General features: G+C 63.7%; 5 protein-coding genes across 18 annotated transcripts in view; 1 reads left to right on the plus strand and 4 right to left on the minus strand.

The window, feature by feature from the left end:
* The window catches only part of PHLDB1 (pleckstrin homology like domain family B member 1), a 29,991-nt gene extending 25,789 nt beyond the window's left edge, over positions 1–4,202 (minus strand). For all 13 annotated transcript variants that reach the window (XM_053270021.1, XM_053270020.1, XM_053270014.1 and 10 more), the window contains exons 1-2: positions 3,816–4,202; positions 379–451 (exon numbers count right to left, since the gene is read on the minus strand). In XM_053270021.1, the coding sequence (XP_053125996.1) occupies positions 379–438 (60 nt within the window). In that variant the 5' untranslated portion in view covers positions 439–451; positions 3,816–4,202. The remainder of the gene's footprint in view (positions 1–378; positions 452–3,815) is intronic.
* A 3,316-nt stretch (positions 4,203–7,518) lies between these two features.
* Positions 7,519–14,246, minus strand: ARCN1 (archain 1). Its single transcript, XM_053269332.1, has 10 exons — positions 14,102–14,246; positions 13,415–13,678; positions 12,854–13,033; positions 12,542–12,747; positions 11,984–12,148; positions 11,323–11,488; positions 10,362–10,509; positions 10,084–10,192; positions 9,794–9,998; positions 7,519–8,597 (listed from the first exon to the last, which is right to left on the minus strand). Exons 1-10 carry the CDS (start codon positions 14,102–14,104, stop codon positions 8,508–8,510), a joined length of 1,536 nt encoding a protein of 511 aa, XP_053125307.1. The 5' UTR covers positions 14,105–14,246; the 3' UTR covers positions 7,519–8,507.
* A 53-nt stretch (positions 14,247–14,299) lies between these two features.
* IFT46 (intraflagellar transport 46) lies at positions 14,300–17,731 on the plus strand. 2 transcript variants are annotated; one of them, XM_053269334.1, is made up of 12 exons: positions 14,300–14,440; positions 14,546–14,642; positions 14,906–14,982; positions 15,171–15,301; positions 15,393–15,467; positions 15,545–15,638; positions 15,931–16,059; positions 16,214–16,335; positions 16,520–16,586; positions 16,788–16,848; positions 17,121–17,206; positions 17,419–17,731. In XM_053269334.1, exons 1-12 carry the CDS (start codon positions 14,354–14,356, stop codon positions 17,512–17,514), a joined length of 1,122 nt encoding a protein of 373 aa, XP_053125309.1. In that variant the 5' UTR covers positions 14,300–14,353; the 3' UTR covers positions 17,515–17,731. The 2 variants fall into 2 exon arrangements, with proteins under 2 accessions (XP_053125309.1, XP_053125308.1); XM_053269333.1 differs by lacking the exon at positions 17,121–17,206.
* A 448-nt stretch (positions 17,732–18,179) lies between these two features.
* On the minus strand, positions 18,180–22,254 carry TMEM25 (transmembrane protein 25). The gene is made up of 7 exons (XM_053269336.1): positions 21,375–22,254; positions 20,947–21,255; positions 20,380–20,670; positions 20,038–20,169; positions 19,920–19,950; positions 19,566–19,681; positions 18,180–18,614 (listed from the first exon to the last, which is right to left on the minus strand). The coding sequence occupies exons 1-7, from the start codon at positions 21,436–21,438 to the stop codon at positions 18,541–18,543; spliced, it is 1,017 nt and encodes a 338-aa protein (XP_053125311.1). The 5' UTR covers positions 21,439–22,254; the 3' UTR covers positions 18,180–18,540.
* Positions 22,255–22,585: 331 nt separating this feature from the next.
* TTC36 (tetratricopeptide repeat domain 36) lies at positions 22,586–24,419 on the minus strand. Its single transcript, XM_053269340.1, has 3 exons — positions 24,242–24,419; positions 23,406–23,594; positions 22,586–23,011 (listed from the first exon to the last, which is right to left on the minus strand). The coding sequence occupies exons 1-3, from the start codon at positions 24,351–24,353 to the stop codon at positions 22,725–22,727; spliced, it is 588 nt and encodes a 195-aa protein (XP_053125315.1). The 5' UTR covers positions 24,354–24,419; the 3' UTR covers positions 22,586–22,724.
* Between the last annotated feature and the right edge of the window lie 2 nt (positions 24,420–24,421).

Consider the following 24,421-nt stretch of genomic DNA (forward strand, 5'->3'; position numbering starts at 1 on the left):
GGACCCTGGGGATGGAGAGGGCCAGTTGCCATCCCTGCCCAATGCATGCTGTGCCCCCCGCCCCGCTTGGGGTGCCCGGCTGCTCCTCCCCTGCCCGGCTCACTCTCTGCTGGGACGCTCAGAATCTCTCTCTGCCGCTGGACGGGGCCGGAGCTCAGGGCCAAAGAGCCTCTGCTTGGCCCGCAGGCGCCCCGGGTTCCATCCCAGGCAGCAGCGTCTCCAGCGACGGCTGGGAAGGACTCCGGCCTGGAGCCCCCAGCGAGGCAGAGTGGGGGCTCTGGCTGGGCAGCGGGCCGCTTCCGACGTGCCTGTGGTCTGCGCTGCTCCTCTGCCCCAACAGCTCTCCCCATAGTTCAGCCCCTGGAAGCATTTGCACACCTGGATCCGTGTTTGCACCCGGCAGGCTGGACGCGCCACGTTGCGGTTACAGGTCTCCATGACAGCAGCTGTCCTGGAGGGAAAAGGGGCATCCAGAGTTCAGCCCAGCAAAGCCCCCCCCAGACACACACAGCTCAAGCATCCCGCTGGTTCTGACCTCCGGCGGCTGTATTCAGAAGGGGGCAGAGGCGGAGCCGTTACCAAATCGGGCGGCATTTCTCGGGGCTTGGGAGGCTTCGCCGTTGTCTTGGGGGACGAGCACAGCCTGCAAGTCTCAGTCCATCTCAGCCCAGCAACTGACTGGGAGCCTGTGCTCCTGCTCCTCCTTGGTTGCTCCCCCCAGCTGAAAAGGAGGCTGTAGACTCCTTGGGGCAGGGACCTGCGGCATGGTGACTGGAAGTGGCTGTGACACCATCAAGCGCCTTCGGCACGGCTGGCACTTCAAGCCCCGCAATCCCCACATCAGCAGCCCATCAAGGGATGCTCTGGCCACCCCACCGCCTCTCCCATGATGGTGATCCTACCGGGGTTCACCTGGCCCACCCTCCAGCACGCCGCACCCACAGGCACAAGAGGAGATGATCCCTGCCGCCTTCTCTGGAGGCAGCGGAGTGGAGCCTGGCCGGGGGGGGGGGGTCCCAGCAGGCCACCGACAGGCCCCTGCCCTGCCCTGCCAGACGCCACCTGGGAGCTGACGGGGACCCGGCTTGAGTCGCAGCCCCAGCACTGGCACAGCAGCAGCAGCCCCAAGACACACACACACACCCCGGAGGGGGGAGGCGGCAGCACCCTGACTGGGGAGCCTGCATCCCCCAGAGTAGGACGCGGCAAGCAAGGGCCCAGCCCCTCTCCAGGGCAGCCGCTCCCTCGCTCGGCACAGCTCTCCCACCTCTAGATCCCCCCCAGCCAGTTGTGGCCTCTGCTCAGCACAGCAGAACTGCCTTGCCCCCCCCCCCCCGCCAGAGCGCCAGCAGGTCACCAGCCCTGACAAGCGGCCTCTGTTCCGGGAGAGGGCCCGGCGGGGGGGGGGGGCAGGCGGCCCACCTTGCCAGCCACAAGGCCCCTTTCTTCCCTGGGCTGCCAGAGAAAGAGGCACTTGTGTGGCTGCAAATGCCGCAGGGTCAGCTCAGCGAGGCCGAGCCCAGGCCTGGAGGGGAGGTCCCTGTGGGCCCGGGGCGTGGGGACTCCCCCCATCAGGCCAGGAAGGGGGGGGTGAGAAAAGGGACCCAGTGCAGGAGGGAGGGTGTGAGTATATCGCGGCCTCTTGGCCCCAGCAGGCTGTTGGCCCCCTGGACCGCTCTGGGCCCCTGCCTCCTCGGGCAGCCTGGGAAAGGAGGAGGCGGCGGAAACCCTCTTCCCAAGCCAGGCCGAGCCCAGGCCGCCCACCGGGGGGGGGGGGAGAGCCAGGAGGCGGGGATGGGTCTGCCTGCCCAAGCCCCACACAGGAAGCAGGGCGAGGGGTCCCGAGCACTCAGAGCAAGGCGGACCCTTCCTCACAAGGCCAGGCAGTGGAAGGCATGTGGGGTGGGCGTCCACCAGCCCCCAAACTAAGCCTATGGGGCAAGAAGGGCCCCAGGAAGCCCCGTGCAGAGGCAAGAGGCTGCTTGCAGGCAACCGGAGAAAAACGTGCCACCTCCAAGCCCAGGCCTGGCCCCAGAAGACCCCTTTGGAGACCCCTTTGGAGTCCCCTCAGGGTCACAGGGAGGAAGCCGCCCTTCCTCCCCCCCCCCGCCACCGCTCAGGACCAACGAGGAGGACAGGCCAGGCCACTGGTTGCCAGGCAACAGGCAGCAGACCACACCCACACCCACTCCCACGGAAAAGGGGCAGAGACTGCTTGGCCTGTGCCCCCCTCCACAAGGAGGGCAGGCAGGGGGCCCAGGCAAGAATGCCCAGTGGAAAGGAAGCCAGCGGCCCCTGGCGAGCCTCCCTCCTCTCCAGGGGCACATTTGCTCCGGGTCTGAAGATCACAGCTCTCTGCTCTGCTCTGCTCTGAAGCGGCTGGAATGAGGAGTGCTGAGAAGAAGAGACGGGGTGCCGGCGGTGGCTGCAAGGTTGCCACCAGCCCCGCAAGGGCCGTGGCTGTGCAGCAAGAAGATGACAGCTCAGAAAGGAAGTCCCCGCGGCCGGCCAGCGGGGGCGGCAGGGGAAGCCCATCTCCGCTCTCAGACAATGACACACGCGCCCCTTCCTTCTTCCCAGGAAAACAAAGGGAGGAGAGCACACAGAGAAGCCGCCTGGCCCGCCCCCCCCCCCCCGCTCTGCTGATGCTGCCACGCAGTCCTGACCCAAAGGCCCCCACCAAGGCACCAGGGGTGAGGGGCCAGAGGCCATCATGGGAAGAAATTCTCCCCAAGAGCCAGGCCTCGCCTGCCCACATCAGGCCACCAACCAGCCTCCACCACAGGCTCCCCACGGTGAGCAAAGAGAGAGAATTTCCCTGGGAGTCACCTCAAAGAGAGCAGAGCCTGGGCTAGCCGGAGCATCCTCTCACCGGGCCATCCTGGCTACCCAGTGGGTGGGGCACCTCCCCATCTCCCCCTAGGACAACTGCAGCCTTGGAAGCACCAGGGGCACAGCAGGTCCTGGAACCAGGATCAGCCCCACCACCGCTTGTGGCCTCTATGGTGGAGGAAATCACACGGATCCCTGAGCCTCCCTCAGACTGGGGGCTTCACACAAACCCACCTGTTGCTCTCAAACTGGCTCTCTATTCCCTCCCCTTTTCTGACAGAGCCTGATAGAAACTTGGTGCACTCAGCCCAGACGAGCCTGCTGTGGTCACTGAGTGAGGATGGGGGGACACTCTGCACACACTCAGAAACTCTCTTAACAACTACTCAGCCTCTCATACTGAGAGTACCAGTGGGGGCTAGCTCAAAAGAAAGCACCAGCAGGATAATAGGGCGGCGGTCTGCGGGCGGCTTCCAGCCACCCCCGCTCTCCTGGAGCAGTTCCCGCAGGGAGGCCATCCTCGTCCCGGGCACCCGCCCCGCGTCCCGGAGCCTCAGATCGCGGCTGGAATTAGGGTCGGGAAATGCCAAAAATGTGTGGAATGCTCCACGTCCAAGAGGGAGGGGGGGCGGGCTCGCTCCTCCCTCCCTCCCTCCCTCCCTCCGCCCCTCCGGTGCGCCTTCAGGTGCCATCCAGGCAACCCCTCGCCGCCCCCGAGAAGAGCAAGGGAATGCGATGCAGTGACGGCGGGGGGGGGGCGATTACTCGCGCATCTATTCCGTTCCCCCGACAAGAAAGGGCGGCCGGTCCTCTGGAGCGGCTTCCTGCGCAGCCCAGGCAGGTGGGCGAAGAGGAGGGGCGAAGACCCCCGCCCCAGCCCTAGGAGAAGGGCCCCTCCTCGGCTCCATTGTCTGGGTGCAGGTGTGGGGGGGCGGGGGGGCGCCCTCTTTGGCATTCACCCGGCCCTAGAGACAGCGACGTACCTGCTGGCGGCGCCGACGGGGCGCGCCCACTGCGGGGGTCTCTCTCTCTCTCTGTCCCTCGCTGCGCGCCGCTGGCTCCGCCGGCCCGTCGCACTGGAGCACCGAGTCTCCCCGCGCCGCGTCCGGGCTCCTATTTCAGCGCCGGGGAGGGAGGGGAGGGGAGGAGGGGGCTGGCCCGGGGAGGGGAGGAGCGCCGGCAGCCGGGGATGGAGTCCCTGCGCGCTCGCTCCGGCCGGGCCTTTGTTCGCCGCCGCTCGCGCCTCGGGCGCTGCCAGGCTGGGCTCAGCAGCTGCTGCTGCCGCCGCCGCCCGGCGCAGGACCTGCCAGGAGCGGCAGTGCCGGCGACAGCAGCAGCGGCAGGCGACGCCCGAGACTGGCCGTGCCGCCGCCGCCAAGCTGGGCCGGCCAGCCAAGAGACGAGCCAGCGGCGGCCTGCCGGGACGGGGCGACGAGGGCTGGCCTGGCCCTCGGCTCGCCCCGCCTCTCTGACTGGGGCGCAGTGCGCACGCCAAGGGCTGCCCGCCTGGGGCCGACGCCTGCTGCCTGCCTGCCTGCCGGGGCTCTTTCTCCCAGAGGCTGGTCGCTCGCTGCTGCCGGAGGACGCCCCAGGCCGGAGGCGAGGCTGTGTGTGCCGGGCAGGGGCCTGCGGGCAGCCCGCTCCACGTTCCCCAGCCGGACATCCAGGCCCAGCAGCCGCGGCGGCGGCTCACTTTTCGCTGGATCGCAGACTCTGGTTCACACCCGCCCCCCTTCCCTGCAGGACTGGCCTCTCCGTGGCTGTGGGGCTTATGGGCGGCCTCCAGCCGCGGAGGCAAGATGCCCCTAAGCACCAGTGGCGGGGGAGCGGCAGCGGGGGAGAGGGCATGGCGGAGCAGGACGCTGGACTCGATGGGCCTGATCCCGCGGGGCTGACCGGGAGCGTATCAGTGGCTATTAACCAGGCCCTCTCTATGGAACTACCCTATTCGGAAGCAGTCTACCTCTGAATGGCAGCTGGGAGCTGCCAAGCCCTGGTAGGGGGCAGCAGCAGCAGGCAGCCAAGGGGCACTGGGGCATGGTGCCCACCCGGATGCTGAGGGGTTGTCACTGCTCCCACCCCCCAGCCACAAGGGCCTTCAGCCACTCTGGCTGGGGTGATGGGCTTTGTCCTCCCCACAACCTCAGAGGATGTAAAGTTGAGGACTCCTGGCCTGTCCAAGCCACCCCATCACATGTGTGGTGGAAACCAGGGGCTCCCCCCCCATAGCTCGCCATCGCGAACCACCCAGGGGCTTCTTTGTAGAGGGTGCTATATAAACATAATACATGCAAAGAGATTTCCACCCCACCCTCAGATGCCACCTGGAGGTAGGTAGGCAGGCAGGAGAACGGGGAGCAGGCCTGCCTCTTGGCCTTCCACCGTGGTGGTGGTGGTGGCAGCGGCAGCAGCAGCAGCAGATAACTCCCCCCACCCGGACGGGGCTTCTTTCTGAGCATCCAGGAGCACAGCAGCCCTGGCTGGCCTATCCCACTCTTGGACCAATTTAGAAAGAAACTTCTGGAGAAACTTGGGCGGGAGCGGCCAGTGCCAAGAGGCAGATGCTGGGCTCCAGGACAACAACGCGGAACTTTCCTGGACCAGTTTCCTGCTCTGAGTCATTGGCTGGGCCTGGGGCGGGGGGGGTCAAGTGGCTGGGCCAAGCTGGGGCAGCAGCAAACACAAGAAGACAGAAAGGGGGAGACCAGCAACACGGAGGAAGCTTGTGCGCACAGAACGGCCACACCATCAGTCTGCAGGTGAACAACGGCCCTGCAGAGGAGCCAAGCAGCCGGCAAGCACTCCCGGCAGGAGTGGGAGGCGGGCTCAGTGCACGCAGTGACCCTGTTTTCCCACAGTCTGTGCACAGAGCAACATCTGGAACCGATCAAGCCCCGAGCTCTGCATGACACAACGCTCTGCACAGCTGCACACACAAGTGCCTTCTTCCAGGAAAGGGAGGAGGCGAAGGACACGGACAGCGAGGCCAGAGCCCAGGGGGCACTCTTCTGCGAGGGAGTGCCCCATCGGTTTCCCATGCACTGCAGTGACCCTCACAACAGGCCCATCGGCAGCATCATTCCAACACTGAAGGTGATGGTGTCAGAGCAAAGCGCAAGTGGGGCAGGGCCCCCCCACTTATGGGCCTTACAGAACTAGGCAAAGAGCAATCTCAGGATGACCAAGACTGGGCCGGTCTCAAAACACATACAGAATACACAGCCCTAAACGTTGCCCAGTTTCGCTCTCACAGAGACTGATCTAGTTCAAGCTGAACAGTACGTGACACGCCGTGTGCAAGTCCCTCATTCATTCATTGCTGCCCCTCTTCCCTCCCCACAAGCCCCTTTAAATAGCATGAAACCCTCTCCAGCACGTTGCAGCAAGAGACCCAGGAAAGCCCACACTTCCGCCAGGGGAATCCGCTCACCTTCCAGCATAAACAGGAGACTCAAGGGCCGAGATGGTCCCCGGATGGACAGGAAGCACCTTTTGAACACGGGGAAGGCCACAGCTGCGGCTACACAGGGGACTAGGTGGGTCAGGAGTCGGGGCCGGAGCAGAGATGAAAGGCAGTCGGCCCACGTGCATCCAGCCAGAGTGAAGTGCAGGGCCCCTGCACGGAACTTGGCCACCCAACGCTCTGCCTCGGCTTCCAGAGTCAAAGCAACCTTCCAGCTGCGCCAGCCTTTGGGCTCTTTCCGTGCTGCAGGCTTGAGGCGAGGCCCCGGTGCTGCCCTCCCAGCCATGTGCAGGCATCAGGCTGGCCAAGAAGCCGGGCTAACCCTGTCGCAGGAGCTGCCCTGAGCTCCCGTGTGCCTGCACACAAGACCGGGGGGGGGGGGGGGGCTCGGCATGCCATTCAGAAGACATCCGCGGAGGGCTCCAGACTGGACAAGTCCGCAAGAGCCTTATTCTTGCCAACAGTAGCAGCCGGCCCGTGGTGGAGTTTCACAGGAGGAAGGCAGAGGGCAGGCCCGTCGGGAAGCCCAGTGACCTCCTGGGGTCAACACTGAAGTTGGTGAAGAAGGGGGCAGACCCTCACCCGGCCCTGAATGGCCTAGCCCCAGGCTACAAAAAAGAGGGCACCTTTTCCTGCAAGATCCCCACCGCTCACCAAGATCACCAGGAGAGGTCTGCCTCCAAGTACATAAAATAAACGACAGCACTCGATGCAGCTCCCTTTGCCCCGGCTGCTTCCTTCCACCTCCCCACCCTATTCCCTTGAAGACCACCCCCACTCAAAGGATGCTCAGATTCTCCCCCACCCCATCTCCTTTGCGGGTGAGCTGGAGGCAGGCACAGGCACAGGCTTGCGACCAAATCCAGCATGCAGGCACCTGCCTGCCTCTCAGGGGACGCCCGCCTCCTCCTAGCACGCAGCTGGGCCTCAACCAGGCAGCTGAGGCACCAGAAGATGTGTGGGGGCAGAAGAGAGATCCTTAGATGTCCCCTCTCCCTGCACTCCAAAGGCCCAGAAGGCTGCAAAACCCCGTCCTCTTGTCATGAGGCAGTCGCCACTGAAGGGGGTGTGCGTGTGCATGTACTCCGTGGCGCGGGACAGCAGCCTTGCTCCCACGCACCAAGGCTCGAGCAGCTCCCACACGCTCTGGGCCTGCTCCAAGGGCAGCCGCCTCCACTAGCCCCGCTCCCCCCTTTTGTGAGGCAGCTCAACAGCACCAGGGATCTCCTTTCAGAATACATTTTATTTGATTCGGGGACTGGGGAGGGGTCCTTTGTGTACACTGGAATGTGTTATAGGCCCTAGATCATTATTTGACAGGGTGACAAAACTTTCTTTAAATATCAGCCCCTCCCCTCCACACAGACGGGGAACAAAAGCCTCCTCTGATGGTGGAACTAAACGCATGTTAAAAGTCAGACAAGTCTTGAACCCAGCTGGCTCCCTACAGGTCGTGGCTACTACCTACCTACAGGACAGGTGTGTCCTCCCTCCCCTTGGCCCAGGACACACCAGAAAAGAGGCTGGTGACTTGGTTAGTGGGTGGGCAAAACTCTGGCACCCCCCAAAAGCCACTGGTGACAATCTAAAACTGCCAGCCCCACTCCCGGGAATTTTGAGGGGGCTTCCAGAAGGGAGCACCAGAGACAATTGGTCAAGGGGGAAAGGGTGGGGGGCAGTGGCTGCAGCAGAGTGGTGGAAGAGTCTTCCGGGAGGAGCCCAGAACTGGGCCAAGTCAGGCACGGAGCTCCACAGATGACCCAGCTGCCCCACCCGCCAACCCATGTCCTGAGGAGTGCTTGACAGCATCATGGCAGGGAGAGCCCACAGCTAGGCCAGCAAAGGGGTTAACTGTTCAGCTTACTAGGGGTCCATGATGGCCGGTCACCCCCACTGATGCCGCACGCCAGGACCACCAGCACCTCCTGGCAGCAGCAGAAGAGAAGGGCCATGGGGACAGGGGAGGGGCCCTGGTGAAATCAAGCACAGGCAGAGAGCCCAAGGATCAGGGAGAAGGAGCCAGCCTGGCCGGGGGGGGCGGGGGGTGCCAGAGAAGCAAGCGGCCTCTCCCTGCCTGCTTGCCCGGCTGGGACCTCGGAAATGCAGGTGGGCAACCCGATGTGTCTGAGTCCCTCAAGACGGGGAGGGCCGCAGCCCTTTCACGAGAAGCCACAGCCTCAAAGTCTTCCTTGCAGCTTCCCAACAGCAAAGCCTACAGGATCTCGTACTTGTCCACGAGGAAAGTGGTCTCTGTGGAGAATCTCACGGGGCTGTTCCCATCCACTTGGGTCACTTTGGTAACCTGCAAAAAGCAAAAGAGCAGGCCCCGAAGTCAGCTGGGACGGGGCACGCTGAGGCCGCCCAGGGCAACTCTCCCATGCCCACAAGGCCTCACACAGAGACTCCCGTGGGCGGGGCTTTAAGGACAAAATTGGACAAGTTCACCAGCAGTTACTGGTCACGATGACTCTCACAGGACCTGCAGGTTCAGGGACAAGATGCCTCCGAGTACCAGTTGCAGGGGAGCAAGGGCAAGAGAAAAGGCCTGCCTTCATCTCCTGCTTGTGGGCTTCCTGGAGGCATCCACTGGGCCACTGTGTGATACAGGTGGGGGTGTGCACAGAACTGGCCGGCCTTGAACTGGACCGGGCCAGTTCAGTTTTGCCCCCTCGAACCCCACCCTCCAGGATTCGGTTGGCTGGTGGGGGGGTCCTGCAAATATTTTTTTTTAAACATTATTTTTCTTCTGTACTTATTCCCTACAGGGAGCTTCTCCAAGGCTATGGGGGTGACTCACAGCCACATAGGGGCCCATTGGGCATGCATGGTGGCCTCCAAAATGGCCACCAAGAGAGGAGAAAACGCCTAGAAAGGGGCAAAGATCACCCAAACTGGGTGCTTTTTAGAAAAACGGAGGCCGGTGGGGGGAGGGGGAGCACCCACAGACACCCCCACGGCCTTGGAGAAGCCCCCCCCGGAAGAGACATGTATTATATATATTCGCAAAGCATCCACCCCCCGCCACGGCCAGGGGGGTTTGGTCCGATAAGCCGAACTGGGGTGTGGATACGTGTGTGTATGTGTGGGGGCTCCACATCAAGCCGTCGAACAAAACCAATTCGACTCCGAACCTGTCCACACATCCCTAGAAACAGGATGTGGGACTGGCTAGTGCTTGGCCTGATCCATTCATACTGCTCCTGTGTGGGTCGGCATGGCGCCTGAAAGGAAGTTGCAGCTCCGGGAAGAAGCACCTGCTTTGCATGGAGAAGCTCCTCTCTGGCTCAATCGCCAGCCTTTCCAGGTAAAAAAAGGAAGTCAGGCAGCGCAGACAACGCTGCCAGGTTGCTCTGTCCAGCCGGCTGAGGCAACCATGTGGAAGAGGCGCTTCTAACTGAGGGAGTGGCGGTTTGTGTGTGTCGGGGGGCACTGCAGGATGGAACAGGGTCCCTTTCAAAATGGGGGGGGGAGCGCAGAGGGAGCTGGAGTCCCGCTCACCTGGATGCTGCAGTAGTTCTTCTTGGAGACGAAGGAGACGTGCACAGGGAAGAAGTCACTGGGCTGCCCAGCGATGCTGAACTCCAGGCTGCCGCTTTTGTTTTTGGCATCTATCACAGGCAGGCACCACTCGAGAAGGTTCCTCCGGCCGTCGTGCCGATACTCGCCATCAATCTCCCCAATCACAGGAGCGCCCACGCCAGACCTGTGCAAGCAGCCACAGGTGACCGGGGGCCCTCCTGCACACACACCCTGCTGCCCGGGCCCGGGGGGGGCACCCCACTACTCACGGCAAGGGGATGGTGATCACCACATCATTCAACTCCAAGCTCTCCTCCTGCAACTCATATTCAATGTTGACGTCACAGCCGCTCCCGCTCTCCGAAGGCCAGCAGTTAACTGAAGCAGAAAGGCACCCACTGGTCAGGGCGCCTTGTGGCAGCACCAGGCTCCCAGGAGGGGCCGAAGGGCTGATTTGGATGAAGCCTGGCCAGCAGGAAGCACAGTGCCTAGCTCCTCCTTCCCAGGGGCCCTGGGGCAACTCCCAGGCAACTGTGCCCACACTCACTGGTCAGCGGAATGAGCGACTCCTCGGTGGTCTGCAGCCGCCATTTCAGCACCCCTACATCACTATTTATGGGGAAAGACTTCTCGGGGTTCTTTAGGCCAATCAGGGACTCTGTTGTAAAAAGCTTCTTGTCAACATTGGGATGAGTCTGGAGCAGGAAAAGGAGAGAAGAGATTCAGCCAGAGCTCCCAGAAGCCCAGCAGCAAGGAGCCTGAAGCTCCCCCCACCCCAGGATCCTGAACTGGCCACTTGTCGCCTTCAACTGCTCAGCTCTGCTGCTTTTACAAACCAGACTGGGACAGGCCAGCCAGCCAGAAGAGGCGAGAAGCCTCCTCAGGGCCTGTAGCTGCGGACCCATTTCCCTGGCTGCAAGCAGTTTGAGAACCGTGACTGTTGTTCTCGCAGGATGTGAGCAAGCCAAAAGGAAACACATCCTCCCCTCCTGCAAATTAAGAAGTGCTTGCCTGGCATCAAAGGTGAGCCTTCCTGGAACAGTAACCCCAGGGGGCCCCTCTGTCTCTCTCTCCAGCCACCCCCACCCCAGGAATGACCTTCGTGTCTGGGCTGCTTCGTGGGGGAGAAAGCAGCCCCTCCAGCTCCAAGTCACACAGGGACCAGTGGCCAACGATGCTGCTTCAGGACGAACATCATCCATCCTGCAGGGCCAGTTAGCAGCTGTCTGCTGAACACCCGGCCCCTGCAGGTGTCTAGGAAGTCTCCCAAGGCAGCCCCACACCCACTGCATGGCAGCAGTCTAACCAAGGTGGCTTCAGCCAGCCAGACTCTCTCTGCTGCCACTTGGGCTTCAACCAGCCCCCAGACTGTGAACCTGACCCTTTGGGGGGAGCTCAATCCCATCCAGAAACGGCTGAACAGCCCTTCCGATACAAACCGCCAGAGAGATAGAAAGACGACCCTCCACCCAGCAATTGTCGCTTTGCCCCCAAACGGGCAACTGTACCTGGAGCTGCACCCCCTTCTTGTCTTCATTCTCCACATGGATGCGGATCCGAGCAAACTTTTCATCCAGGATCCGCAGCATGATCATGCCGTGCAGCTCCATGTTCTGCAGCCCCCCATCTCGGCCACAGGTCAGCGAGATCTTCTCATCGACCTTCATGTGCACACTGTAGAGAAGAGTCTGGTCACCAGACGGGGCTCTGCAGGCCTCCCGCAATGGACACAGGCCGGCTGCACAGCAGAGGTACCCGAGAGAGGAGGCCCCATACCTTGGCCTCGCAGCACTGGGTGGCCTTCCTAAGCTTGTTCCAAGTCCCTCCGTCTTGTCCTCTCGACCTGATGCCTGCAAGTGCCAGTCCTGCAGCAGGCTTCTCTCTGCCCCTGCTGCCTGCCCCCTCCCCCGTGAATTCCTTGCTACTTGGGGCAGGGACGGCGTCACCTCCTGCTACATCTGGCCTATTTGTCTCAAGGAGACAGACAGGAGCTCTCGCTCTCCGGTTACCTAATGAGTATCTGCTTGAAAGGGTACAGGCAATTACCAACGCCCAGGAAAGGTAGCCAGAACCCCTCAGAAGAAGACCTGGAAGCCTCCCTGAAGCACAAGAACGGACACTGCCGATGCTGTGTTCTCTGCCCCCACAACAGCATAACTCAGCACCCACCTCTCCATGTTCATGGGCGGAGTAAGGATGGTGGCCGCTTCCGAGGACCGCTTGCCCACAGAAGAGGCGACAATGTGTTCTCCTTCAGACTTCAGCTTGTCCACAAAGTTGTCCACTTCCTTCCCTTTGGCACCAAGCTTGAGTGCCTTGTTGGAACCTGACGGCCTAACGAACAAAGGAGAAGCAGAGCTCTTTGACGACAGCCCTTTATCCCTAGCAAGGGAACCACCAGGGTCGTGTGTATGTTATCAGCGCTGCTCCTGCTTTCTATGCCACAAAGCTCGGCATGACCCAAAAGATGCTGGCTGCACGCCAAGGCAATCTGCACAGGGCCAGCATATGCCCAAGGGCAGTAAAGCGCTCTAGCTAGCAAACATGTCAGTTGGCTACTGGAATAGCCCCGAAAATGAGTCCAAGTCAACCGTGTGTGTGAGTGTCCAGGCTGGAGCACCATCTGCAGGGACAGGACGCTTGCAGGGACCCTGGCCATCCCCACCCACGCTTTGCACCAACTGCCCCGGGGCTCTGTCCCCAGCCCCAGCCCAATAGTTTGGGTACCTCGTGGGGACTGGAGCCACTTTGGGCTTCTCCGTCTCAATGATAGTTTCTGTGATCATCGCAGCCGTGGTGCCCCCTGACACCGCCGAGCTGCCAAAGCCACCAAAGCCCGGTGCTTTCGTGCCCCGGCGCTCTGCATCCCTGCGTGCCTGCTGCAGCTCCTTGGCTTTCCGGCGCATCTCCGCCTTGGCCTCCCGCTCTTGTGTCTAAAGGGGGGAAGAGGGGTGCTGTCAGAAACACATCTCAGTCAGGGTTCTTGGCTCCATGCACCACAAGCACTCCAATGAAAACCCCAAGAGAAAAACCGTCTACCTCACGGACAGCTCGGAAGACTTTCTCCTCATGGGAGTCCATTTCTGTAAAGGTGCGGATCTGGGCCAGGTTGACGTTCTCCCGGTAGCCAAGGGCAACGATCTCGTCGAAGGCAAATATCAGATCAAAGCAGTGCTCAGAGATCTCGTTCTCTTCCAGGGCTCTACAGTACTCAGGGATCTGGGTGAAGTCAAGGGACAAAAAGGGGCTTCGAGGGGCTGGGGAAACCAAGTCCCACGCAGCAAACTCCAGCCGGAGAAAGGCCCCTGCAGAGGCAGCCTTCGGTCCAGAAGCTTTAGCGCCAAGGGCAAGAGAACACCCCAGCCCAAGGAGCACACCCTTGTCTCATGACATCAGGCAGACCCCAGCCTCCCTGCCACCAGCCCCAGCTCCCACCCCCACGAAACAAGCCTGGCCCCTGCAACCAGGCTGAGGGACCCCCCAGTGGCGGCGGGGGGGGGGGAGAAGCAGCCAGGGGCTGTGGCGAGGGCCCTCCCTGGTGGGCCTCTGCGATGGAAGAAGCCCCCCCCCCCGGCACGGCGGGCCCGGAGCCCCGCTCACCACCCGGGAGAAGAGCCGCAGCGTCTCCAGGTCCTCCAGGATGTTGCTGTTCTTGGTGGTGATCAGCACCATGTAGAGCTTCTCCAGCGGCTGGTAGACGTAGCGCACGCTCTCCGTCTCCACGAAGGTGTGCTGCTTGCCCGTGTTCATCAGCTTGGGGAAGGCCGCCAGCAGCCCCTCGATGCGCGTCCGCGTCATCTCCACGAACTGGCGCGAGACGATCGCCTTCCCGGCCTTCGTGCAGACGGCGGAGGCCAAGAGCACCTGCGCGGGGGGGGGGGGACGGGGGGAGGCCGAGTCAGGCGCCGGCCGCGTCTCTGCCGAGGCCGCAGCCCCGAAGCCCTCCCGAAGGGCAGGCAGAGCAGCGCGGCCGGAGCCCGGCCAGGCCCGCGGCAGCCAGCTGCGGAGACCAGGCAGGAGCGGGGGCGGAGGGGGGGCTGCCCAGACCCGGGCGCCGTGAGCAGCGGGAGGAGCCGCCGCCGCCGCCGCCGCCGCCGCCGCCTCGGGCCTCCCTCCGGGCTCGGGGGCGGCCGCCAGCGCACTCCGCTCGCTCCTGCTCCCGCCGCCAGCGGAGGCCGAGGAGCCCCGCGGGAGACCCCGGCGCAGCGCCCCCCCCCCCCGGCGCGCTCCGCTCCCCGCCGCCCTCGCCCCGGCGGCGCGGCTGCTGCTGCTGCTGCTGCTGCTCACCATGGCGGCGGCGTCTGGTCTGGCTGGGCGGCCGCTCTGGGAGCCACACAAGATGGCGGCGCCGAGCCACGTCTCCCAGCAGCAGCAGCAGCAGGCGGAAGCAGCAGCAGCAGCAGCGTCGCCACGCACGCCACGTCACGTCACGCCACGACGCACGCCCGCCCCGCCCCGCGGAGGGGAAGGGCCAGCCTGGCCAGCCCCGCCCGCGCCTGCCTCTCGGAGCCCGGCCCGAAGGCCTCTCCCGCTGTTCCCATGGAGACGGCGCCATCGCGGCTCGCTCGCCCGCCGTCCCGCGGCGCGATGGCCGGGGCGCCGCCGCCCTCCGAGGCCGGCCTGCAGGTGTGGACGTGCGGCGGGGAGGGACCCCATCGGGGTGGGGGAGCCGCCCGCCCCTCTCCCGCTCCCGGGGCTGAAGGGCCTCCCGCTGCTCTCCTTCCCCGACAGACGCGGCTCGTGGAGAACCAGCCTTACGACGAGAGCCTGGAGGTGGCCGAGACGGAGGACGTGGCCAGCATCTACGCGCCCAGCCCGCCGCAGCCAGGTCGGCCGCGGGGCCCGAGAGGGCGGGCGGGGAGGGTGGACCCCCCCCCCCCGTGGCAGGCCCTGAGTGTCCCCTCTAGCCGGGGCCACCCCAGATGCGGCGGACTACAACTCCCAGCATCCCCAGCCAAAGCCCCTGCAGCTGAGCATGCTGGGAGGCTATTTTGTCCCATGGCTGGAAGAGGATTTGAACTCGGGTCAGCAGCGTCTGGGAGTCCCTGTGAGCGGGACCCTGACGGCGGCCGCTCCCCCCCCTCCCCGCAGGGCCAAGGGCTCCGCGCACCCAGCACAAGACCCTGGCCGGGAACAGCAGCGAGGAGGACGAGGAGGAGATCCTCAAGGTAGGCGGAGGGCGAGGCGGCTGGGCCTGGGCAGCCCCAGGAGGGCAGGTAGGCGGGAGGGGAGCAGAGGGTGCGGGCCCCCCTTGGGACCCTGAGGAGTGGCTGGGGGCACCCCTCTCCCCCCACGGCCCGTCGGCGCTTCTGCCTGCCCTCCCACCGACAGCCCCTTGGGCTCGCTTGCACCCCAGGAGAAGAAGGTGGCCCAGCTGGCCTCACAGCGGCGCTTCAGTGGCAACGAGGTGGAGGACGAGGACGACGACTCTTCTGACACCGACTCGGACGACGACGACGACGAGGAGCACGGAGCCCCCCTTGAGGGGTATGGGGCCAGGAGGGAGGCTGGCGGGGCAGCCCATGGGGGCCCGAGCCTGCCTTTGGGTGCTTCTTGTCTTCTCCCTTTTCTCCCGCAGGGCTTACAACTCCGCAGACTACGACTACCTTCCCGTTTCCCTGGAGATCAAGGAGCTTTTCCAGTACATCCGGAGGTGGGAAGCGAGAATGGTGGGCCGGGTCGTGGCCAGGCGAGTGGCAGCCACCCTTGCTCACGGCCTCTGTTCCTTAGGTATTCCTCACAAATGATCGACCTGGAGCACAAGCTGAAGCCTTTCTTCCCAGACTTCATCCCGGCTGTGGGAGACATTGATGCTTTCCTGAAGGTACAGCAGTCGTTTTGATCCTGCCCCAAAGGCACCCAGGATCAGCTCCGGGGAGGAGCATTAGGGCGGCACAGGAAGGGAAGGCTTGCGTGTGGCTGGCGGAGGTCGTCTCTGACTTGTCCCCACAGTCAGCAGCCTTGCCTCCAGGGGCCCCTCACAGGCTCTGCCGCCACCGTGTGCTGGCCTTTGGCTCTCTCCGAGCTGACTGGGCCTTCCCAGAAAAAGGCTTTCTAGAAGCAACGGCTGTGAAGCAGCCTCTCACCCAAAGGGTGCCTTTGGTGGTTCCTTGCAGGTCCCGCGCCCTGATGGGAAGCCGGACAATCTTGGCTTGCTGGTCCTCGACGAGCCTTCGACCAAGCAGTCCGACCCCACAGTGCTCTCCCTCTGGCTCACTGAAAACACCAAGCAACACAACGTGGCTGTGAGTGGCCCCTGGGGGCGGAAGGGGCGGGTGGCTGCGGAAGGATTGCCGAGTGGCAGCTCTGAGTAGCAGGACAGCAGAGAGAGCAGGTGGCTGAGGGCTGTGAGGAGTGGGAGCAGATTATGGTGGGGCAGGTTCTGGTTTGTGTCTCCAGCAGCAAGTTAAAGTGAAGAGCCTGGAGAACGCCGAGAAGCATCCCAAAGCCATCGACAGCTGGATCGAGAGCATCAGTGAACTCCATCGCTGCAAGCCCCCCGCCACCGTCCACTATGCCAGGTGGGCCTCCCCTCTTCCCCCCACTGCAGGCTCTTCCTCTCTGCTCTGTGAGGAGAGGGCAGAACCACTTCTGCTGCCCCGCTCTCACAGACGTGTCCTCTGCCTGGAAGAATCGGCACCCCCAGGTAGCCTCCAAGTCTCAGCCGTCTGCTTAGCCTGACTGACCTGGGCTTCTCCCTTGCAGGCCCATGCCGGAGATAGACAACCTGATGCAGGAGTGGTCCCCGGAGTTTGAAGAGCTGCTGGGAAAGGTGCGTGGGGCAATCACCCCCCTGAGCTGCTGGCCTTTATCTGGATCTGCCCCATCACTGGTTCCTGCTCTGGGGGGGGGTCCTCCGTGATGGGGGAAGGGACTCTTGGCAGCAGGAGCTGGGGCTCTCCAGAGCGACCCCTTGAGGAAGGAAGGAAGGAGCCAGCACTGAGCCGCCCATCCTGTCCTTTGTGCCATTCAGGTGAGCCTCCCCACTGCAGACATCAACTGTAGCCTGGCGGAATATGCAGACATGATTTGTGGTAGGTGCCACCATCCTCCTGGCCTTTTGTGGAGGGAGTCTGCCTGAGCTGTCCTGCCTCTGGGTGGAGGGAAAGGCCTCGGGCATTGGGGAGCTGCTCCCGCCCAGAGATGCCCCTTCAGCTCGATGCCACCGTCCTAGGTCTCCCATTCTAGGCAGTTTCCCTTCTTGCTTCCTGGCCATAGCTGAGCTCAGTTTCCCCCATCTCTTAGTTTAAGCCCAACTAAATCACTTCTATTGCGGGGTGTGTGTGTGGGGGTGTCTTTTTCACAGCCATTCTGGACATTCCTGTCTACAAGGGCCGTATCCAGTCTCTGCACACCCTGTTCTCACTTTATTCTGAATTCAAAAATTCACTGGTATGTGGAGGATTGGGGGAGAAGCTGATGCTTTGGGTACTTGTCTGTGCCCATGGCGGGGGGTGGGGGGGTGCTCTGCTGAGGGGTGGCTTCATCCAGCTTGGCCAGGGGGGTCCCTGTGGCAGGGCTCAGGCCCAGCTGCAGCTGGTCTGCCCTGGGCTTCATAGGCCAGCCAGCAGCAGCTCTGTCATGGTGGCCTTCCTTTCCCACAGCACTTCATAGCCCTGGCGGAGGGCAAGAAGGCCGGCAGTGTGCCCTTCCACCCCCCGTCACAGGCTGGAGAGACAGAGATCCTGAGCTTTACCTGAGCCAGCTGCCTGCCTGGGAGACTAGCAAGGACTCGGGAGGCCACCCTGCAGCCATGGCCCCGAGCAGGAAAGGGTCCCGTGGAGCCCAGCAGGCCCCGGGCCAGGCACGGACCTAGAGCTTGTTGCTGGACTGAAGCCCCGGAGCTGTTCAGCATCTCACTGGCCTTGTGCATCATCTGTCAGAGATTTGCCTCAGTAAAGTTCCAAGTCAAGTCCCGATGCTGCTTTGGTCCTGCAGGAGGGCAAGGGGCCAGCCCTCACTGGGCCCTCGGGGCCAGCCCTAGAGTCACTCTGGTGGGCGGGTGGGGCAGAAGCCAGTATTTGGAGAGGCCCCCGTTTTGCTGGGCTCGGAAACATCCTGCTAGGCCTTAAGGCACAACACCGTTTTAGGAGTGCGAGGGGGGTTGCCTGGTGAACCCGGGGCTCCCCTTTACCACCTGTGCAACTGCGTGTGTGTGTGCGTGTGCGTAGGTTGCCTGCCCGGCTAGTTACCCAGAAGCCACTCAGGGCTTTGGCAAAGCTTGGCTGTGGCCCTCCCCTCAGTGGCCTCTGCCTCCGGCCCTGCTCCCTCCTCCTGTCTGGAGGGAGGGCTTGTGTGCCCCGCCCGCCTTGGCCTCTCTAGCGGCTGCTTTCAGGGGTGGAACAGTGCAAGAAAAGGGCCCCCATTCATCAGAGCTGGTTTATTTCAAGGGTGTAGAAGCCCGGAAGCAAACATGCCTGGGGAGGGGGGAGCAGCGCCAGCTGCAAGCAGACCGAGCCCCCCTGAAGTGGGGGCAGTTGAGAAAAAGGAGCGGGGGGGCAGCTGCCGTGCTGGAGGGGAGGAGGGGGTGGCCCCCAGCGGAGCAGAGCGGAGCGCAGGATGATGAACTGTAGGCTGCGGAGAGGCTGGCTGCTGGCCTGGTGGACTCCTCGGGAACTGGCCAGGCACCCCTGGAGGCCGATGCCCACCGGGGGGGGGGCTCCCGTCCACGCAGGCCCAGCCGCCTCAGGAGTGGTCTTCGCCCTTGCTCTGGTGCCAGGCTGTCCTCACAGCCAGATCTCATCACTGCTCATGCTGGAGGCTCTGTAGATGTAGCCCACCATGGGGAACTGGCCAAGACCTGCAAGCCAGAGAAAAGCCACTTGCAGCAACTGCTTTGGTGGCTTCACACAGGGGGGTCGGCGGGTGGGGTACTGCAGTGGCCAAGCATCTGCTCTGCCTGCAGAAGGGCCTCCCCCCCCCCTTAGCAGGCTGCAAGGGAGCAGAGCAAGGAAGGACCCCTCACAGGCCACCCCAGTCATCTCTCAGCAGCTGAACAGCACCTCGGCTGGATGATTGGCAGGTTATTATTATTTGAGTTTTAGGGGGAAAGTGGGGAGCTATGATGCCAAGAGGTGGACACAGTTCAGCCCATTCACTTCCTGATGGCCCTTTCCCCAAACTGGGCCCCCTTGCAATCCACCTGGAAGGAACCCCACGTCAGTGACAGGTTGCTTGTCTTGCTTAGAAGAGGAGTGATGCCACACTGGGGGCCCCAGGGGGCTTCTTCATTTCTGCCTATGCCAGTGAGCCTTCCAGCACCATCTGTTGCCCCCTCCCCGCCACTGTTCCCTCGAAGGCGTGGTGCGCATGTGCATGCACTCACACATTTTCTGATGTCCACTCAGTTAATTTCAGGTCCTGCCCAGGCTGGATCCAGAGGGCCCCACTCTGAATGCACTTTGGGGTGCAGACACCGCCTTGATTCTGCCGCCCAGAACAAAACTCCTCCCGCACACAGATGGAAACAACGGGAAAGAGCCCTGCCCCCACCCCACATGCAGCTCAGGCAGGGTTCTCTGTCCCGGGCTTCCTGCAGCTCTCCCTGTTGCCAAATTCAGGGCCACGGGAGCTCAGAGCACATCCGGCATGGCCTCCCCGCCTCCCTCCGTTTGCGAGGGCCAGGCTGTCCTCTTCAGCTGCAGCGCCATCTGCTCCGACCTTGGCTGTGGAGGGGAAGAGGTGGCGGGCTGGGGCGCTGCTGGGTTCCTCCCTGGCCCAGGGACAGGAGGCCCCACTCTGCTCTCCTTACCTCGCGGCGGCGGTGGCGGCGGCTCAGGTGTGAGGTCGTTGAGCTGAAGGTTGGCCGGGAGGGACCTGTTTGCCCGGGGCAGCTGGGCCACCATGGCCTTCAGGTTGTTGGAGTCACTGGGGAGAGGCAGAGAGAGAGAGAGAAGGGAGCTGGCCGTTGGAGCAGCAGCTCCCCTCCAGCCAGAGCCAAGACCACAGGGCTTAGGGGCCCTCCCGGCTGGGGTGGGGCCTTTCAGGGGCTTGCATCAAGGGGAGCCCCCACCTCTGCGCAGCTGGGTGGTGGGCAGGGAGCACACAAGGCTCCTTGACCCCAGGCCAAGCCAGAAGAAGATGAGTCCGTGGCGGGGAAGGTTACCTGGGAGGCATCTGGGCTGGTGCGGAGAGCCCTGCGGGGAGGAAAGAGAGCCGGGTCAGGCGGAACGCAGGCCAGCCCTGGTCTCTCCGGGCAGCCCCCTTCCTCCTCCTCCTCCTACCTGCTGCCTCCTTGCCCTTCCGGTAGAGCACACAGCTCATGCACACACCAAGGCACAGGAGTGTCCCCAGGGCCACAGCACCCCCCACTACAAGCGCCAGGAGGGGCAGCTCCACACGGGTGTCCAGGAAGCCTGGGGAGACCAGAAATGCCCGTCAGGCCAGAGGTGGCCGCATTCCCTGCCTGGGACAGCAGGAGGCGGATCAGCACCGGGGGAAGCCAGGCCGGAGCCATTCCCGGCGGCACATCCCTCCCGGGGAAGCTAGGCGGAGAAAGATGGGTGCGCTCTGCCTCTCCCCCGGAAGCCCCCCACCCCCAGAAGCCGCGACCTGCAGGCCCGCACCAGGCAGTGGAAGGGAGGAGTTGGTGATGCCCACATCATTGGCGGCGCTGAAGGAGAGGTTCTGGGCCAGGCTGCTCAGCTGCACCTGCACGGTGTGGTTGGTGAGCCAGGGGTAGGCCTTGGTGTCCACCATGAGGAAGGTGGAGGTGTTCACCATCATGTGCCCATCCTGGTCCACCCAGGTGATGTTGGCCGGTGGGTTGGCTTGGACCAGCACGAACAGCACCAGCAGGAGCCCCGGGTCCCTCGCCTCTTCGTACCAGGCACCCATCTTCACAATCTCTGGCTTAACTAGCCGGGAGGGACACAAAGACCAACGATTACTGCCGGCACAGCAGGGCGCAAAGAGGAGACGCTGAAGGGCGGGGGGGGGGGGCTGGCTCTCGGCCCCACCCTGCAGGGCATGGGCGGGGGGGGGGGCGCGCGAGAAGCATCGCGTCCTCCTCACTGGTGCCCAGCGGCGCTTCCTCTGGGAAAAGGGCAGGCACAGGCGGCCAGAGGAGCGACCCGGCGGGAGGCGCGACCCCACCCCCGATCCCCGCGGGGCTGGCGGTCCCGTTCGCTCACATTGCACGTTGAGCATGACGGAGGCACTGGAGACATGGCCGGTGGCCGGGTCGGTGGCCGAGCAATTGAGCTGGCGGTCCAGGCGCCGCGCCGTCACCACGAAGGTGCTGCTGCTCTCCTCGAAGGCGGTGCCGTCGGCCGTGGCCACGAGCCTGCTCGAGCCGTTGGTCTCCTGCTTCTCCCCGTTGAGGTACCAGGCCAGGCTGGGCGCGGAGGCCAGGCACGTGAAGGCGCGGCTCTCGGCCTCTTGCAAGCTGCTGACCGACAGCGCCCGCCCGTCGATCGTGGCCTCGGGCTCCGCCACGGCGGCTGCGAGGGAGGGGAGGGGAGGGGAGGGGAGGTTAGGCTAGGCCGAGAGGAGCCGGGGCGGGGGGGGGTCCCCGCTTCGGCGCCAGTCCGCCTCGGTCGCCATGCGCCCCATCGCTCACCCGGCGGCTGCAGAGCCTCCAGGAGCAGCAGCAGCAGGGCGCGCTGGGGGCCGCCCGGCGCCATCCGCCCGCTTCCTCCAGGGAGCAGCAGCGCGGCCGGGGGGGAGCAGCAGGGAGGTACTTGCGGGAGACGACCTTGACTGGTCCCGGCGGCCGGGCATCCCTCGCAAGGCCGCCTCGTCCTCCAAGGAGCCGCGGCCGGTGGGGCGTGTGTCTGCTCTGCGGCTAACGCCGAGCCGAGCCCCGCGCAGGCTGGCAAAGGGCGCGAGCGCGGCCGGGGCGGGTCGGCGGCGCCCTCGCTGCAGCGGCGTGCCGGCCGGCGCTCACTGCGGAGCGGGTTGCGTCGCGCGAGCCCATCCCGCTGAGCGAGGCGGCGGCTGCTGCCACGGCAAGGTGGGCGGCCGAGAAGCCCCGCCCGCTTCTCTCCCGCGCCGGCTGGGCGCCCTGGAAACCCCGGTCCGGAGTCCGCACCGCCCGCCGGCCCAAGCGCCTCGCCAGAGGCTTTCCTGGCACCGGCAGGCTCTGTGCGCACACCTCCTGCTCCTCCTGCCGCATAATTTGCCTGGACGCATCCCGAACTACGCGTGGGCAGGCATGGCGGCGGTGCGTTGCTCGTGCTGCACTGCCCTTCCTCCGAGCCGCGGGCTGCGCGGCGGGTTCTGCCCCTGAGAGCGGCGGGGCTGAGAGATGGGGCCTGGCCCAGCTCCCCTCCTGAAGGCAGGAGCTTCGCGGCCGCCCCCTGGCCCAAGGCCAGCGACCCCACTGACTTCTTCCTGCGCCCTTGGCAGCCTTGAAGGGCCGAGCTCCTCCAGCGCTCAGCTGCTGACACTCCGCCTGGCAGGGGCTCTCCCAGCGCTTCCCCAGCCCCTCCCTGCCGCTTTCCGCGGGGTCAGGGCGAGCCCAAGAGCATCTGCTCGCCTCTGGGCTCCCTGCTGCTTGGGAGCTCCAAACAGAGGCTGCAGGACCGGCCGGGGCGGGCCCCATGGACTCCCTGGCGGGGTTTAGGAGGGGGGGGGGTTCAACCTCCGTGAGTGGTCTGAGTGCTTCATTGGAGAAGGCAGCACTTCTTCCCTGGCTGCTTTACTTCTAGGACTGGGACCCTTCAGCTGGGTCAAGACCTTTCTGTGTTTGACATTTCAGGGATTTTAATCAGTATTATTTTTTAGCAGAGATTTTTTTGCTAATAAGACAAAACCTGGGGGGGGAAACAGTTTCCAAGGTGCTTCCTTTGCGTGCTTTATTCAGGCTCACCATTTAGATTCAACTGCAATTTGTTTTGCTCGGAGCTGCTCCTGCATCTGCTGCTGGAATAGCAGACCAAGCCACGGGCTGGGGCAAGAGCTCCGAGCATCACTCTTCTCCCCCTGAGGAAGGCTGGGGCTCTCCCCTGGGGCTGCGCAGCTTCCCCATAACTTCTGACAGCATCTGGTTGCAGAGGGCTGCATACGGGTTCATCCGGACCAGCTGCTGGTGGGCAAAGGGGCTGCCCAAGCTGGCTGCTTGCTCCAAGTCCCTCCGGGCCTCCTCCTCGCACCCTTGCAGCCGCCGGATCAGGGCCCGCTGCACAAACGCCTGGCATGCCACGTGGCCAGTGCCTTTGCTAAGCTTCAGGGCCACATCCAAGTCCTTCAGGGCACCTGATGGAAGAAATGGGATGGGCGGGGGATGTACGTATGTGAGCGAGGAACCCCCTGGAGACGGGCCTGCTAATGGCGAGCTGATGGTGGGTGGGGAAGGAAGCCACGACCAGCAGCCACTGACCAAGCTTTGGTTTCGGCTGAGAGAGACCCTCAGAACACCAGAACCCGGCCCAGGGAGCAACTCCCCCAGGGCACTGTCTGCCCAACAGCACTTGAGAAGGAAGAATGGCAAGCAGGCCGAGCAGATGGCCGCCTCCTCCGCTGAGCCACAGGCTGCTGCCTCTCAGTGTGCATGCCCCACGGCCGCCATGGCCATGCCTGAGCCAGGCAGAGTGCACCCTCGTGCCGGGGTTGTGGGGGCTGAGAAGGATCCCCCGCCAGCTCCACTTACTTGCAACTTCACCCTTGAGGCGGAGGGCCTGTGCTCGGTTGTTGTAGGTGGAGGCTCGCTCGGGAAGCTGCTGAATGGCTCGGTCCAGCCTCTCCAAAGCCCCGTCCACGTCTCCTGCTTCCGCTGCGGTGACCCCCTGGTGCTCCAGAATTCTGGCTTGTTCCAGCAGCTCTGGGTCAAATGCGCCTTCTGCCACCATCAGGAGAAGGCCACTTTTGTCATAGCTTTGGGCCACTGGGGGGGGGGGAACCCAGCAGCCAGCTCTCTAGGAGGTATTGGGACTGCTCGGGTCGCACCCCACAGCATCCCCCACCCCCTGCCACCATGGGGCTGCCTGCTGACTGGGGTCCTATGCAGTTGCTGCTGTGTCTGTCTAGGGGCACCCAGGAACTTCTTGGGAGACACACGTGCCTCTCTCTCTCCAGTGCTGGTTGGTCACTTGGGATGAACTTTGGGAGGCCTGGCTGCCCCACAGGCCGAGCCCAACGCTGGCTTTTGCTTGCAGGACAATTGGGCTGGCAGCCGCCTGAAAGTAACCTTCAGCACCCAGAGATGGGAAGAGACAGCTCGGCAGAGCCCCTCCCTCCCACAGGCTGCCTGGCTAATAAGAAACAGTCCGTGGCATTTGCTGCTTATCCAACTGCAAGCAGAGCAAGAAGCTGGCCAGGCCAAGGGCTGGTTTGTCTCTCGCGCTCTGCCCTCCTCAAGCTCGGGAGCTTCCTTGGCACGTCTGAAGTGCACACCAGCCTCTGAAGTCCAGGGCAGAGAGAGAGAGAGAACGAGAACAGAGCTCCAGGCAAGTCGCCCTCCCTAGCCTATGCAGAAGTCAAACTCACCTTCTTCCTGGTGCTTCTGAGGCTGCTGCTCCTCTTCAGCGGAGATGCCACCAAAGGGGGCATGGGGGTGGAAGATACTTTCCAACACTGCCTTGTCCTTGCTTGTAGCCATGTTGAACCACAGGCAGTCAGCACTGGAAGGGAAACTTCTGTGGCTCTGGGCTGATCTGGGGCCGAGGG

The sequence above is a fragment of the Hemicordylus capensis genome, chromosome 8 (genome assembly GCF_027244095.1).
Source record: "Hemicordylus capensis ecotype Gifberg chromosome 8, rHemCap1.1.pri, whole genome shotgun sequence".
NCBI classification, from domain to species: Eukaryota; Metazoa; Chordata; class Lepidosauria; order Squamata; family Cordylidae; genus Hemicordylus; species Hemicordylus capensis.

What these genes read in the sequence shown, in the direction of transcription:
- IFT46 (XM_053269333.1), top strand. Translation starts at nt 14,354, where the DNA reads ATGGAGACGGCGCCATCGCGGCTCGCTCGCCCGCCGTCCCGCGGCGCG. An exon ending in GCCCAGCCCGCCGCAGCCAG is followed by an intron (nt 14,643 to 14,905) that starts GTCGGCCGCGGG and finishes CCCTCCCCGCAG; the next exon opens with GGCCAAGGGCTCCGCGCACC. An exon ending in ACATTGATGCTTTCCTGAAG is followed by an intron (nt 15,639 to 15,930) that starts GTACAGCAGTCG and finishes GGTTCCTTGCAG; the next exon opens with GTCCCGCGCCCTGATGGGAA.
- ARCN1 (XM_053269332.1), bottom strand. An exon ending in AGAAGGGGGTGCAGCTCCAG is followed by an intron (nt 10,510 to 11,322) that starts GTACAGTTGCCC and finishes TTCCTGCTCCAG; the next exon opens with ACTCATCCCAATGTTGACAA. An exon ending in GTCGCTCATTCCGCTGACCA is followed by an intron (nt 10,193 to 10,361) that starts GTGAGTGTGGGC and finishes TTTCTGCTTCAG; the next exon opens with TTAACTGCTGGCCTTCGGAG.
- TMEM25 (XM_053269336.1), bottom strand. Translation starts at nt 21,438, where the DNA reads ATGGCGCCGGGCGGCCCCCAGCGCGCCCTGCTGCTGCTGCTCCTGGAG. An exon ending in GAAGGGCAAGGAGGCAGCAG is followed by an intron (nt 19,951 to 20,037) that starts GTAGGAGGAGGA and finishes TCCTCCCCGCAG; the next exon opens with GGCTCTCCGCACCAGCCCAG. An exon ending in GCCGCCACCGCCGCCGCGAG is followed by an intron (nt 18,615 to 19,565) that starts GTAAGGAGAGCA and finishes TCTGGCTTGCAG; the next exon opens with GTCTTGGCCAGTTCCCCATG.
- TTC36 (XM_053269340.1), bottom strand. Translation starts at nt 24,353, where the DNA reads ATGGCTACAAGCAAGGACAAGGCAGTGTTGGAAAGTATCTTCCACCCC. An exon ending in TCAGAAGCACCAGGAAGAAG is followed by an intron (nt 23,595 to 24,241) that starts GTGAGTTTGACT and finishes TGATGGTGGCAG; the next exon opens with AAGGCGCATTTGACCCAGAG. An exon ending in CCTCAAGGGTGAAGTTGCAA is followed by an intron (nt 23,012 to 23,405) that starts GTAAGTGGAGCT and finishes TTCTTCCATCAG; the next exon opens with GTGCCCTGAAGGACTTGGAT.